Source organism: Cibotium barometz, chromosome 20, assembly GCF_041138505.1.
Source record: "Cibotium barometz isolate CiBa-2024 chromosome 20, ASM4113850v1, whole genome shotgun sequence".
In the NCBI taxonomy this organism is placed as follows: domain Eukaryota; kingdom Viridiplantae; phylum Streptophyta; class Polypodiopsida; order Cyatheales; family Cibotiaceae; genus Cibotium; species Cibotium barometz.
In genome coordinates this window covers 36,107,230-36,121,963 of record NC_141065.1, presented here as the reverse complement: position 1 = coordinate 36,121,963, position 14,734 = coordinate 36,107,230, and the positions used below count along the sequence as shown (strand labels likewise).

General features: G+C 49.3%; 1 protein-coding gene across 4 annotated transcripts in view; it reads right to left on the bottom strand.

The window, feature by feature from the left end:
- Positions 1-294: 294 nt before the first annotated feature.
- The window catches only part of SUVR5 (histone-lysine N-methyltransferase SUVR5), an 81,812-nt gene continuing 67,372 nt past the window's right edge, over positions 295-14,734 (bottom strand). For all 4 annotated transcript variants that reach the window (XM_086814793.1, XM_086814795.1, XM_086814794.1 and 1 more), the window contains one exon: positions 295-820. In XM_086814793.1, coding sequence (XP_086670919.1) covers positions 713-820 — 108 coding nt within the window. In that variant the 3' untranslated portion in view covers positions 295-712. The remainder of the gene's footprint in view (positions 821-14,734) is intronic.

Genomic DNA, 14,734 nt, shown 5'->3' with positions numbered 1-14,734 from the left:
TGTATAGGCGTTGTGCCCATCAATCAAATCTGAGAGCGTAGATGTGCAAATGTTGGAGTTTTGTGCATAACCAACACCAAATTTGCTTGCAAAGCTTCCCTTCAAAATGCAGAAGTACTCGTGCATATCAAGTTTCCTACCTTTCAAAACCTCACTCCACATTTCAAGATTTGATGATTGTGAATATAATAAAGTTGTGTGCACTTGAAAGGGAGTTTCCAATGGCGACATCAAGCAACAGCACCTTAGGTAGGTTGAAAGAATTTGTAAGATCCACTTTGATAGAAGCCAAACTGAAGAAAAGGGATAAATGCAATGTCATAAAGATTAGACATATTGGTAATATTTCCAAAAATAAGGTGGTGGCTAGAAAACCTCCCTAGAAGTCCACAGGATATAAACGTGTAGAGTTACTACATTGTGTAATAAACTTGGGTCAGTCCTTGGGGGGGGGGGGGTCGGTGGTGACACGGCCCCCTGTCAGCAGAGGGTCACACACACACACACACACACACACACACACACAGCCATAACCCATGTGAACCAGCTTGCCCACACAGGATTGTCACCACTACCAAAACACGTGTGAACCAACTTGCCGCATTAACATTGAGAAGATCCTCTTGTGATCTACATTTGACAGCTGAAGGGATACTGCAACCCCTACATGAACCCATCTCAAGACGGTGAGGGTATTTTCTTGCAACAGGGCTCAGTAAAGCCTCCCTCTACAATCTCTTGCACCACAGTGGCATGGACAGCCTTTCCCAGGTAATAATTTATACCGATAGTCATATGCCAACTCTTCTCCAACGTCAATCTGGGAAAAAAAAAGCCAGTTTCTTGCTTAAACTTTAAAGCAGGCAATCACAGTTCTGAAAGTGAAGCAGCAGACAAACATTGTCAAAATGCAAGAAAGGTGATGCCAAATGTGGGTCCCATACCTAATCCAAGCATAAGAACCATCTTTCTAGAATGCAGGTTTTAACAGACGAGACTGCAATGAAGAATTAAACCAAACCCGCACATAATCAGACACCTAAACTACTGCATTGAGGCTCAGCACACCAGCAGCGATGAGATGCTTTCCTACTTGATAGTCTACATGTAAGGCCTACCACTAGTCATGTAAACAGTCAAAGCATTCTTAACCTATTCGCTCGGCATGGATGACATTTACGTCATGGGCATTAAAAACAGGCAGACAGCATTAGATCTCGGACGAACAGCATCAGGTGTCATTATACAAGGAGCCCCACACTCCCTTGCATAAATCATCCCCTTCCTAAAGAGTTCATCGAGCATCTTAGTGAGCATGTGTGCCTAAAAGCCTTTGGGTTTTCTAGATCATACAATTCAGCCTTCAAGCACCCCATGCTTCATCCCCTAGGCAGCATAGAAGATCCTCCCAACTTAAGCCAGCATACGTGCATATCCTCAGCAGAACTGGACTTGCATACATGGCTTCATAGAGTCTTCTACAGTGCTATTGTGTCAGCATATAGTTCAACCAGCGTACGGTCTTCCACGTCCTTGCATTTGCAGTCCGCTATCATCATTCACATCATTGTACAAGTTTTTCAAAGTAATACAAGCAAATACTCCTGCTTGAGAGGAGGGGGGGGGGGGGGGTGGGGGGCTTAAGTGGGTAATTGGGACCAAATCTAGTGTCGACTCTTATCTTCTCTCTTAAGTAAAGTGGATTGTATAAACTCACAGGTTTAAAGAAGGCTTTGTTGCATGTCACAACGGTCAACCTATTGCATGCTATGTTAGTATCAGAGCTTCAAGTGTGACCCAACTTAGCTACCCAAAAGTGAGAGCACCCCATGTCACAAGTAGGGAAGGGGACACCTGGAACGATAATACAGACCAACACTTCAAATACCAGACCAACACTTCAAATACCAGACAGCATGATAACACAGTGGAAGAACCATATAAAATACAAATACACCGCCCTGAGCCGGAATGGCCGGCCCCTCGTAGAAACTTCTTTATTCAGATAGAAGCTTTTACAATAAACCAAGGTGTGGGTGCATACAGCACCGGATTTTCCACAAAGCATCATCACAAATCTCTTGCCCAGATCTCAGTCTAGAGCCAAGATACAAACATAGCTCCAAAAAGCCATCCAATAAACTGTCTCAAAACAGTCCCATAATCAGCTCATAATCAGCTGTCCATAAAACAGCCCATAAATTGTACAAACATAGCTCCAAAAAGCCATCCGATAAACTCTCTCAAAACAGTCCCATAATCAGCTCATAATCAGCTGTCCATAAAACAGCCCGATACGGAGCCCAAAACAGCCCTGAATTCCATGCCAAATCAGCCCCAAAACTGAGCAATAAATCAGCCCCAAAGGAGCCTCAAATCATCCCCAAAAACAGTCCATACGTCAGCCCATAAACAAGTCGACCAGCCCCATCAAGCTCTGGGAGAAGGCGGCCAACCATGTGGCTGCTCTGGAAGCGGTCAACCAGCTCTAAGGCAGCACTGGAAGAAATCGACCACCTCTATAGGAGGCAAGGAACAAGTCAGCCAGTCCTGTAGGGGGTAAGGAGCAAGTCGGCCAGCCCTGTAGGAGGTAGGGAGCAAGTCAGCCAGCAAAGGAGAGAGAGAAAGCTCCAAAGAGATGCGCCTGCCTCAAAACTACCCCAAAGCCTTCTTTTATAAAGCCAAGTTGCTATATTTGCAGCACTTTTCCCTTTTTGCCCAAAATTGCTAAGCTTGCCCAAAAATATCAACTTTATGCTTTCCTTGGCTTGTACTCCAAGTTTTAGGCCAAAAATATCAACTTCTATAGTTTTCCTGGCTTGATACCCAAGTTTCATCTAGGCGCCTCCTTTTGTCCAGCTATCCATGCCCAAAATAATAATATGTCCAACCCGTCATTAATGATATGTGACTTATAAATATTATAAGTCACTTTGATGAATTAATCCCATGCTGCTCATGCTGTATGGCCATCTTTCAAGCCAAACCATGCCAGTAAAATGTTGTAGCTTTCTTCTGTGGAAAATCCGCGGTCACACCTTGGTTCCATTCAGAGTGTGAAACACTGGTCAAGACTGGTTAAGGGACCAAATGATGACACCCCATGGATGGTAAAATTGCGGTCAGGAAAAACCACATAGACCTACACAATGTCATGAGAGACTTCTTCAAAAAGCTTCAAAGAAGACATGGAAGGAGAGATCAACAAAGAAGATACCACCAAAGAAACACTTCCGCACTTCAGTGATGACTTCGTCCACGCAATTTTGGAGTAAAACAAATTGCTCAAGCTCCCAATTGAGGCTCAAGAAGAAGTAGCAAAAAAAGCCGAAGACAAAGCAAAAAAAGCCAAAGAGGAAGTGAAAAAAGCCAAGGAAACAATCAAAGAAAATGAAAAGCCTAAAGAACTTTCAGAGCATTCCTCATCATGGAACAACAAAGACAAAGAAGAAGCCAAAGTTCAAATGAGCTAAAGAACGAAGGGCCAAAGAAGCCTGACGTGATGATGAACGAAGGGCCGAGGATGCCCAACACAGGGGTGATGAAGGCCAACGACGGGCAGACTAAGCACCCCGAGAACACCAGCAAAGGCTTGAACGAGACGTTATGCAGCTCCAGCATCAGTAGTTAATAGCAACTATGCAAGCAAATATGTTGTCGATTCTCCCTACAATGGCACAACAAGGGCTAAGTTCCTCCACTGCCCCAACCACTGTCATCATTCGAGCTCAACCAAATTTTAGTTAAGTATGATAGTAAGTGTGATTGTGTCACAGTTTTGCAATTTATTCATCAATTTGTGGCATACTTTCCTTTGGCTAAGCTTTCAGATCCTCAAGAGAGCCCACCTCGGAGCACCTCACCTATCTGGCGAAGCAATTACATGGTGGCAACATTGGTCCAATCTACATGTACACCCGAGCATAGGGACTACTCGGTATATATGGGACACCTTTGTGTCCAATCTCAAAAAAAGGTTCCTTCCTCCCCAATACATGACCAACCTTGAGGATGAGTTTTACACTCTCTCCCAAAATGGATCTTGTTGAAAACAATACACCAATCTTTTTTTCCTTTTTTCTGTTTTTTTTCCGAGAAAAGATCCTTTCATTAGTTATATAAAAACGCCCGTAGGGCTACAAAAGATCCTCTCTGCTCATAAGAAAACCAGAGCAGAGAACAAAGCAAGGCAGCCAGGGAGACTCTCCCTAGGTGCTGAAAAATACAAGAATCAGTACAAAGAACTAAGAGGCTATATCATACAATAGGAGGAGGGAAAAGCCAAACAGGTGGCCTGTAGTGCCAACGGGGGGACCCCACGTGTAGGGTATAGAAGGGGCCGCTGCGCCAAGTGGTGTGAAAGGCTTGGCGCCGCAAGATCGCCTCATCCGAGTCGCCCCGGGCGGATGCGGTCGTACTGTCCTCGCAGGGTGTGGATGAGCTCCTGCCAGATCCCTCGAACAGTCTCTGCTGGTGGCTCCAGTCTCCCCTCAAAGGCCCTGAAACACTGGGCCCTCCAGGTGAACCATATGGTGAGGTTGCTGAGGAGCTCCCATCGTAGATCCCTCTCCTGTGTCCAGCCGGCGGACGAGAAGTCCGGTGAAGGAACAAGGCGAGGCTGGCCCCTAATGAATCTGATGGCCTGGCTGTCTTGCTCCGTCTCATAGCCCATAGCAGGCCCTGACGAAGTCGACCAAGCAGCGGCACCCCACGTATACATCCCCTCTGGAGCGAGGGGGACTAGAATGCGCAGCATCCGCAGCCAAATCTGCTGCGCCTGAGGGCAGTCCCATAGGCAATGTCTCTGTGTCTCCATAGGGTGGCCGCATCGGACGCAGGCCGCCGGAAGACCGCTGTAGACAAGCCAGGTGCCAACTGCAGAACCCCTGTGGGCGACCAGCCACTGGAAAGTCGAGATCCTGCGTGCCTGTCGACTAGCCCAGAGCCTGGTCCAAAAGTCCTCCAGGAACTCCGGCGAGAGTCCCTGAAGCCGCCAGTGCCCCGATGCAGCTGGAGAGACCATCCTCCTCGCCGTCAAAATATGTCGCCCCAACCGAACAGTATACTGGAAAAAGGTGATCTCTGTGGCCTCAAGGGATGCATAAGGATCATGCCACTCGTGCTCGCCAGGGTCCCACTGGAGCCGGGCCAAGGGGCGCGCTGCATATGCCCATATACACCAATCAGAGTCCACATCTACAGGGTCTGGGTCAATATGCCACTTCCGAGAAGCGGCGGCCACCACCCGTATCCTCTGAAAGATGCACACTGCAACCAAAGGCGACTCCACCTCCACTCTCTGAAGTCTGCCCTCATCCTCGATCTCATAGTAGAGGCATCTGCCATCCTCAGTGCAAGCTCTGACAGCAATCAGGATCTCCAACTGAGTAAAGGCTCCCATCCACCGTGGGGCCACGGGCTCGAGAGGCGTGAACCACTCCGCTGTGAGTACCTCTTGAATGTCATCCCTCATAATCAACCCCCCTCTGAAGTGACCCAGCCTCTCCACCTGGATCTCCTCTTGGAGACTGCAGAAGGCCTGCCAGTCTCCAAAACTGCGTGCTGGGCCTGCCGCCAGTGGTCCCCAGGCTAGACGGGACCGAGAACCGAGCATATGACCCTGCTCTGTGCGAACCGCTGGGCTCCAGATGAGCGGCTGTCTGGCCCGCTCCTCATCACAAGAAGGAGGTCTCTGAGAGAGCCCCGGTCTCAGCAGCTCCCAAGCTCTCAGGATGCTCAAGGCAAATCTGTCCTCCCATCCTCTACTAAGGCCTGTCCTCCTCATCTCTGTGAAGATCCATCGTATCTCTGGTGCCCAAGTGCCCCCTGCTGGGGGAGCTCGAGCCTGCAGCCACTGCAAAAGAAACTCTTTCCAAGGCTCAGCGCCTGGAAGCAGCCCCCGAACAATAAGCTTCCCCAATAAGGCTCTACTCTGATCGACTGGATCTATAATGCCCAAGCCTCCCTGGGCCAACAGAAGTGTGATAACTGCCCAAGCAACCTTTGCCCTGGCTGGCTGACCATCCCGCCCAGACCAAAGAAAGTTCCTGATCAGCCTCTGTACCTGGCTGATACAAGAGCTCGAGAAGATCCAGCAAGACGTAATGTACCACATGGTCGCTAAAAGCACCTGATTTGCCACCACCACCCTCCCAGCCAAGGATAGCCGAGCTGTACTCCAATACAAAAGCTTCCTCCGAATGCTCAGAAGAAGCGGGGCAATCTACTGCTCAGGTGACAAATCTAGTCCAATCTGGCATCCCAAATATCGCACTGCTGTGCCAGGAGGAATCCATCTAAAACCCGGGTCTGGGCTCCATGCCGGAGTGGGAGCGCTACTGATCCAAAAGGCCACTGTCTTGCGCCAATTGATCAATGCTCCCGAAGCTGCACTAAAAACCTGGAGCGACTGCTCTGCCCGCTGAAGATTGGCCTCCTGGCCAAGCAAAAATAAACCCGTGTCATCAGCAAACTCAGCATCGAGCACGTCCTCCCCCCTGACTGGGAGCTGGAGTCCTCTCAAACCAACCTCCTCTGCCGTTAGATACATGCTCATAGCCTCCGCAAAGAAGAGAAAAAGAAACGGGGCGAGAGGACACCCCTAACGGACTGATCTGGTCAACTCAAAACTCGGCCCCCTTCCTCCTGCAATCAGCACCTGGCTATGAGTTGTGGAATATAGAGCCGCCACCCCTCGAATCCAACCTGGCTCAAAGCCCAGGCGAAGCATAGTGCCCTCTAAGAAACCCCAATCGACTCTATCGTATGCCTTCTCAAAATCGAGAAGCATCACGACCAAGTCCTCACCAAGAAATCTAGCTCGGGCCGTCGCCTCCCAGAAGGTGAAAATGTTGTCAAGGATACTACGCTCCTTGACGAATCCTGTCTGGGTAGCATGAATCAACTCCCCCAGGAAGGGCTGGATCCTCAAACTCAAGGCCTTTGCCAAGACCTTGTAGACAGTATTGAGGATCGTAATAGGCCTCCAATGCCGAATATCATCTGATACTCCCTCCCCCTTGGGGATAAGAAAGATCAAGCCCTCTATAAAGCTCTGTGGCATCACCCCAGTGTCCAAAACATACTGAAAGCCCCTGCGGAGGCCTGGCCCCAAAAGGTCCCAATAGCGCATAAAAAAGGCAGGCGTCAATCCGTCCTCCCCTGGGCAACTATGGCGCGGAAGGACCCTCAAGGCCTCACCTCTGCACATGGGCCCACACAGTCTGTCTGCAAGCATCCCGAGCCTCAATGGCTGGCTCCGCTGAGAGCAGGTCTCTATAGAACCCAGTGGCTATGGCTATGATCTCCTCTGGCTCAGTAGCTACCGAGCCGTCCGGCCTCCCAAGCTGGTGGACTCCTGCTCGAGCATGGCGGGGCCCAGTAATCTCAAAAAACTCCCCAGTCACTCTATCACCAAGCTGCGTCCACTGAGAGGCTTGGCGACGATAGTAAAACTCATGTCTCTGCTCCTCTGCCTCTCTAACCTCCTGGCGTGCCTGGCTCAGCTGGGACGCCACCCACTCACATGTAGGCTGCTGCTCCTGAAGGCGCTGAAGCGAAGCAAGGCTACGTCTCAGCCGACGCTCCCTCTTGCGGGCCTCTCCCAGCCGTGTCAAGGCTGCAACGTGCAAAAAAGAGCTGAGCTCGATGAGTCCCTGGGCACACTGGCCTGCTGCATCCTGGTCAGAGCTTTGACTATCATGCCATATCCTCTCAATGTCCTCAACGAGACTAGGATCTGTAAGTACCCTCTCTGGGATCCTCAACTGCAAGCTAGTCTCCCGTGTCCTCTCCTCAAGAGTCAAAATAACTGGCGCATGGTCTGAAAAAGAGGTGCCAGCGAGAATGCCAACGGAGCCCCCTCACTCCCTTAACCTGTCGCCCACATAAAAGCGATCAATCTGTGATAGATTAGTCCCTCCCTGCCGGCGATCCGACCGAGAGAAACTAAGACTGTCCTAAGAGCGGGAGAAGACCTCATGCTGCCATGCATCAGTGATCCTCAGTGTCATGCAAAATCGCTCCCAAGCTGCAAGCTCCGTACCGTGCACTGTAACATGACTGCCTCCCACCCTATCGGCCGGGTCCTCAAGCATGTTGAAGTCTCCCCCGACACACCAATGTGCGGCCTCTGGCAATGCATCCGTAACCTGGGTCCAGAACTCTGCTCTGGCACTAGCATGGTTGGGCGCATAGACATTGAGCACGCCAAAGAGCTCATCATGCGTCCTCAGAATGACATACTGTGCTCTACCAGGCACACTGATCCCGCGATCCACAATGGCCTGCCGCCGCCATACATCCGCAATGACCATACATACTCCTCCCTGCCCACCCAAAGGGCCAAATCCTGCAGACCAAAAGGTGTCCCATCTACCAGGCATCACCGAACCATATCTCCGGATCCTGCTCTCACCCAAATGGTGCTCCTGCATCAACAGAATATCAATACTGCCCCCAACCAGGCATCTCTGAAGCTCCTGCCTCAAGCAACCACGACAACGTATATAATGTGCGCTGCCAAGGCCCTGTACATTCCATGAGATGATCCTCATGGATGACCTGCTGAGGTGGATGCTGTCTCAGCCGTACGGCGCGCCTTCGCAAGCGGCTTGGATGGAGAATAGTCCCCATCCGAGCGTCTACGAATCTGTCCACCCGGTGTACTGCAAGAATCTCGGATCATGCGCCAGTGGTGGCTGTGTCCCATGGCGACTGCCTCCCGCTCAGACAAAGCACCCTCGTGTATACATACATATCCAGGGTCGCGTGCTAAGTCTGCCACAATGCAAACGACCAAATGTCGAATCCCTGAGGCATCCACACTCCCGGGATCAATGAAAAAATGAGCCAACTCCCATAGTCGGCCTATCACATCTCTCACCTCCAGATCGCTCACATGGTGAGAAAACTCAACTGCCTGAGTCTTCAAAGTGCTAAGAGCGAGCTCCAGGGTCCACTCCCAGTCGCAAGGGCCACAGAGAGGGAATGAGAAGGCCACCGCTGAATCAAGTGCCTCCTCCCCGCGGGCCGGAGGTATCACTACATGAACTCGGATGGGTGCTGGCTCATGGGGGCCCTCTGCTCCAAAAAGCCGTGTGAAGGAGTAATCAAAAGCCTCCGAGCGCTGTCTAGTGTCGAGACGACTCAGCCGACTGCGGATAGAGGATATCCGTGAAGCCCGAATCGGCATGGTAAGTCTCCTCTGCGGTGCTTAGAGCCCTCCGGACTGCAGGTGAACGCCAGGGGACTGCCAGGGCCTCCCGAGGAGCTGAGGCGAGCGGGGGGGGGGGGAGGAGGGGGGGGAGAGGGGGGTGGGGAAGGAGCCGCTGCCGAAACCGGAACGGGGACGGGAGGAGGCGAAGGAGGAAGCGAGGCGGGAGGGGGGGGAGGGGGCGAAGGAGGGGGTGCTGGCATCTCCTGGTCCTCAATCGCGGCGCTGGGGTCTCCTCTTGGAGGGGAGCAAAGCTGTTCCTCACGGGAACCCAGTGATGCTGAGTCTGTGGCTGCTGCTGCATCGGTCTCTGGGCGTGCTGCTGGGGCTATCTCCCTCGGCGGCGCCCCTGTCCAGGCTGCCACTCCGAGGTCTCTGTGGGCTGAGGGCGGGGGTTGGGATAATGCGGCAAAGAATAAAAATCTCCTAGAGGGGGGGGGGCGGGAGCAACACGAAAGGAGAGGCGCGGGGAGAGAGAGGGCTGACGAGGGGAGGGGGGCGCGATGGCGAGCTGAAGGGGGGCGGGCGCTTCAGCGCGAGAGAGGGCGAGAAGGCGAGATGAAGGGGGGGGCGCGATGGCGAGATGAAGGGGGGGCGCATAAGCGATGGCAGGCAGGGGGGGGGAGGGCGCGAGGGAGAGAAGGCGAGGGGCGAGCAGGCAGCGCGAGCAGGGGTGAAGGCGGGAGCTTCAGCGAGTGACCGGGGAGAGAAGGACATCGACCGGAAGAAAGGACTTTTATTAAGTATAAGGGAAACAAATCCTCATCCCAAAATATAACAATACACCAATCTATCCATGTGACAATGGGGATAAGGGCATATGGTCCAAAGGTCACCTTAACCTTAGTAGACTATGGTTTAGAGTATCTAATAGAATCTTATGAGCATATGCTAGGCGCCTAGAGCAAGTGGAAGGAGATCTCTCTTGCACACCAATCTAGGATTTTGGGTCCTCCCTTAAAGATATTATTAGGGTTTTGCTTAGGGATTAATCACACCCTAATCCATTGTACTCCAGCCTATATAAGAGGCTCTCATCTAATGCAAGGGTACACAACCTCCATTATCCCATCTCTTGTGTCATTATGCTGCCCATTTAGTTATGATGTGATTAGCATTAATCTTCATCTTATCTAGTTTGTCTTATGCAATTATCATGGTTATAATCATGGTCTCTCTCCATCCAACCTAATTCCAACATGGTATCAAGAGCTAGGTTATCATCCTAATCTTATATTAGCTATTTCTAATCACCTTCTTCCAAAGTAGGATTAGTCTTCTCTAATTTAGCTATGGAAACCTTCTTGTGGAAATCACTTCCACGTCCTCTCGCTAGTGGAGGGTAGAATCTACTCCACAGTCTCAACCAAAGACCCCATTGCCTCTCCAGGCTTCTTCCCAACTCAAAGGCGAAGAGGCGGATGCCTTCAATGGCTACAATGGAGCTCGCAACCGCTAGAAACCTGCAGTGAAACCGGCAGCAACAATTTTGGGGAAAAAGAGAAATTCAACTCTCACAGGCTGGCATTGCGTAAATTCAGTCACCCCTGAGGGTTTTCAACCGCTGCGAAGCGAGTGGTGGTCTCAGAATTTCAAAATATCAACTGTAGAACACGGGCCGGCTCTGTGCACCTTCGAAAAGCTTCTTCACTTAAGCAGAGATTAATCTCTGTTTATTATGGCTAATCCAGAGTTTTTTTTGGCTGAAACTCTTTTTAATGCATTGCTAATGCCTGTGGTTTAACCCCTTGGTCTCATGGTTGGTGGAAGCACGTCAATTTTATCCACCAATATTCTGCATACTGGATGTCCCAAAACAGTGAATTTTTTCACTAAATTACTATCATTGAAGGATTACTCTTTGATTAACCTTGTTAATCATGCCCTCATCACATGAATCTTTAGTCAGAGGGGACGGAGGGGACGGACCCTTGGAACGGGGGGACGCCATCCCGGGAACACTGGGGGACGGGGACGGATGGGGACGGACGGACATCCCCAACTGGGCGTCCCTCACAAGGGACAGCGTTCCGGGGACGGATCTAGGAGGGGACGGTTGTAAGGGACGGCTGCATGGGAACACCGTAGGTTACTGTTTGGGCAATGGTCACATTTTTTACCTTTTTTTTGGCCGTTTGAAAGGGGCTTTTCATGGGCCTTTAGCCTTGGCCCATAGGCCTTGAGCCTTTGAGGCTTTGGGCCTTGGCCTCTCTCTTGCCTCCCTCCCTATAAGAAGACACACACTCCCTCTCACACTTCAAGCATTAGCTTCACACACACACACTCTCTCTCTCCCTCAAGTGGCAAGCCTCAAGGGCCAAGGTCTCAAGTTTCAAGCTCTCACACAAGCAAGCTCTAGCCTCTCAAGACACTCTCTCTCCCTCACACACACTCTCTCAAGCTTCACACACACACACACACACACCCTCACACTCAACTTCTCAAGTTCTCCCTCAACTTTCAAGGCTCAAGCCTCACTCACGCTCTCTCTCTCTCTCTCAAGCTATCAAGTGACAAGGAGGCATCCATCATCCATGGCATCCTCCTCATGGTAGTGGCTCTTCAAGTTCCAACTACCCGTAGAAGGACGACGGGATGGACATGGTGGGATGAGGTCAATCACACCCCATCCCCTCATGGAGGTGGTGCACACTGCACAGCCATGGACATGCAAGCTTTGCCCGTATAGGCAAGTGGGTGATACTGACAAACTAATTTTTAAGTGCCGTCCCCGTTCCCGTCCCTTGTGACTATGCATGAATCCTCCAATGTAAAACATTTGAAGCCAAAGAAGAAAAGGAAGAAGTCAAAAACAACAAAACCCACAGCTAAAAAGCCATGGTACTATCATCTTCCAAAAAGTCAGGGTTTTTCATAGTTTTTGTCTTCCAACATGCATCTCTATGGTGATGGGGGTCTTTAGTTTCTAGCTTTGCATCTCAAATCAGTGTAAGGATTTAGACACTGCCCTTTGGTTTCTAGTGCCAAGAGGTAAGACCTACCCAACATAATGGCTAGTACATCTAAAGTAGATAAGTTTGAAGGATACAGCTTTCATACATGGCAGACAAAGATTAAGTTCACTCTCATGAGAAAAGGGCTATGGGGTGTAGTAAATGGGAAGGAAAAAATGCCAAACACCAGGGATGAGAAAGCTTTATGGATTGGCAAGGATGAGAAGGCTTTGGCCATCATAGCCTTGGAAGTTGGGACTAAGTGATACTTCTATCCATACATAGATGGAATGGACTCATCCAATGAGGTTTGAAACACCTTAGACTCTCTTTTTGGAGCTCAATCAAAGAACTCTAAAATCAACCTCCTAATTAAAATTTTTGATCTAAAATTGAATTCAAGAGAGTCACTCCCGACTCATTTGAACTACATGAAAAGTATTCTCACACAGCTGGCTGGGATCAAGAAGACTATCGAAGAAGATGTAATCATAGCCATCCTCTTGAAAAGTTTACCTCAATAGGAGTATGGTAACATAGTTACCACTCTCACTAACTTGCCATTACCAAAGCTTATGGATGTGAAAGCATCCCTCTTAGACGAAGATGCAAAAGTTAAGCAGAGGCAAGGTAATACAGATGGTGCCTTTTTCAACAAAGGCAGCTACAATAAGTCCAGCAAAGGATTCTCCAAAGGATCAAATCCAAAGAAAGACTTCCCCAAGAAGTCATGCAACTTTTGTGGAAAGCCAGGGCATGAAGAAAAAGACTTTCTTTAGAAACAAGGCTCAAAAAGCTCTACTTACATGAACAATTGACAGCTCATGCGAAGACGAAAAGGACGACAATGAAGGAGCCTCAGTAGAGGCTAACTACATTCGACGGTGATTGGGCCTTTTAGACCATCTAGGGCCTGCCTACCGGTAGTCACCTCTCTATCCTAAGCGAAATGTAAACATAACTAGAATCCTAGCATCTGTCATTAACTTCTAGCATTGTAAACCACCATGAGTAAGACCTACAGGCACTTGGATGGTCATCATAACCAAAGTTGTAAACAGTAACTAGATCTAGCATTGTCATCTTAGTAGCCATGGATATTTTGGATGTTAAACAATACACCAATCTATCCATGTGACAATGGGGATAAGGGCATATGGTCCAAAGGTCACCTTAACCTTAGTAGACTATGGTTTAGAGTATCTAATAGAATCTTATGAGCATATGCTAGGCGCCTAGAGCAAGTGGAAGGAGATCTCTCTTGCACACCAATCTAGGATTTGGGGTCCTCCCTTAAAGATATTATTAGGGTTTTGCTTAGGGATTAATCACACCCTAATCCATTGTACTCCAACCTATATAAGAGGCTCTCATCTAATGCAAGGGTACACAACCTCCATTATCCCATCTCTTGTGTCATTATGCTGTTAATGATGTGATTAGCATTAATATTCATCTTATCTAGTTTGTTTTATGCAATTATCATGGTTATAATCATGGTGTCTCTCCATCCACCCTAATTCCAACAGGTCTCTAGTACTGACATACTCTAACAAAGTTATCATGTCAGCAAAACAGTTGGGGATATCCGCGGAGGACAAGTTGAAACACTTCATTAGGGAATTGCATATGAACATTAGGTTCACCATGCGTAACTTTGAGACAGTCGTATGACAAGGATCTTACTCTGGCTCTCAGAATCAAGAGATGATGCTGAAGGGAGGTAAGCCCAAGCAGATCTAGCCTAGCTCCAAACACCACAGGGGTCATCCACCATCGAGTAGTCATCATCCGAGACGGAGAAGGGAGCTTAGAATAGCAAGGATACAAAGAAAGATTCCAAGCGCACCTCAAGAGGCAAGAAATATAAGGAACGACACCTGAGGAAAAGGCCAAGGGGGGCATTACCAGTGGATATCCAACCAGACGAGCAAACACGGTACAAGAAGGAGAATCGATATTTCTTTTGCCACACCGTGGGGCATGGTAAGAAAGATTGTACCAAGTGGCAGGTTGCACAAGCCTCCAAGACAAAGGCCTCCACAGTAGCCACAGCTACAGCTTCATCCACACCTCCACTATCGGCCACTAATGCCGTACAACTCTAAACTCAATGCCAACTGTAGTATTTGAGGATAAGCAAGAGGGTGAGGTTGAGGGGAAAAAGAAAGTCCTTATCCATACTTATGGCACAGTGAAGGGGCAACGATTTATTGTCCTCTTCGATATGGGCAGCTTTGAGGATGTCATTTCTCCTCAATTGGCTGACAAGATGAGTTGTACACTTTTACCCCATCATCAGGACGTAGATAGGTTCACATGTGGTCTTCAAAGTTCACACTCATATTTCCCATAAGGCTCAGCGGTTTGAATCCAAGGTTCAAAAGGCCACATTTCAGCGCGACTTCATTGTCTCACCTCTTTTGGGGTGTGATATGATTCTCGCATTCGGTGGTTTAGGGAGTACGCACCCATTCCTGATTGGAGGCAGGACACTTTTACAATTGTTGATGATGTTCTTGAGTCTATCCTGATTCGTGGGGATAGGAGCAGTCACAGAATCCCA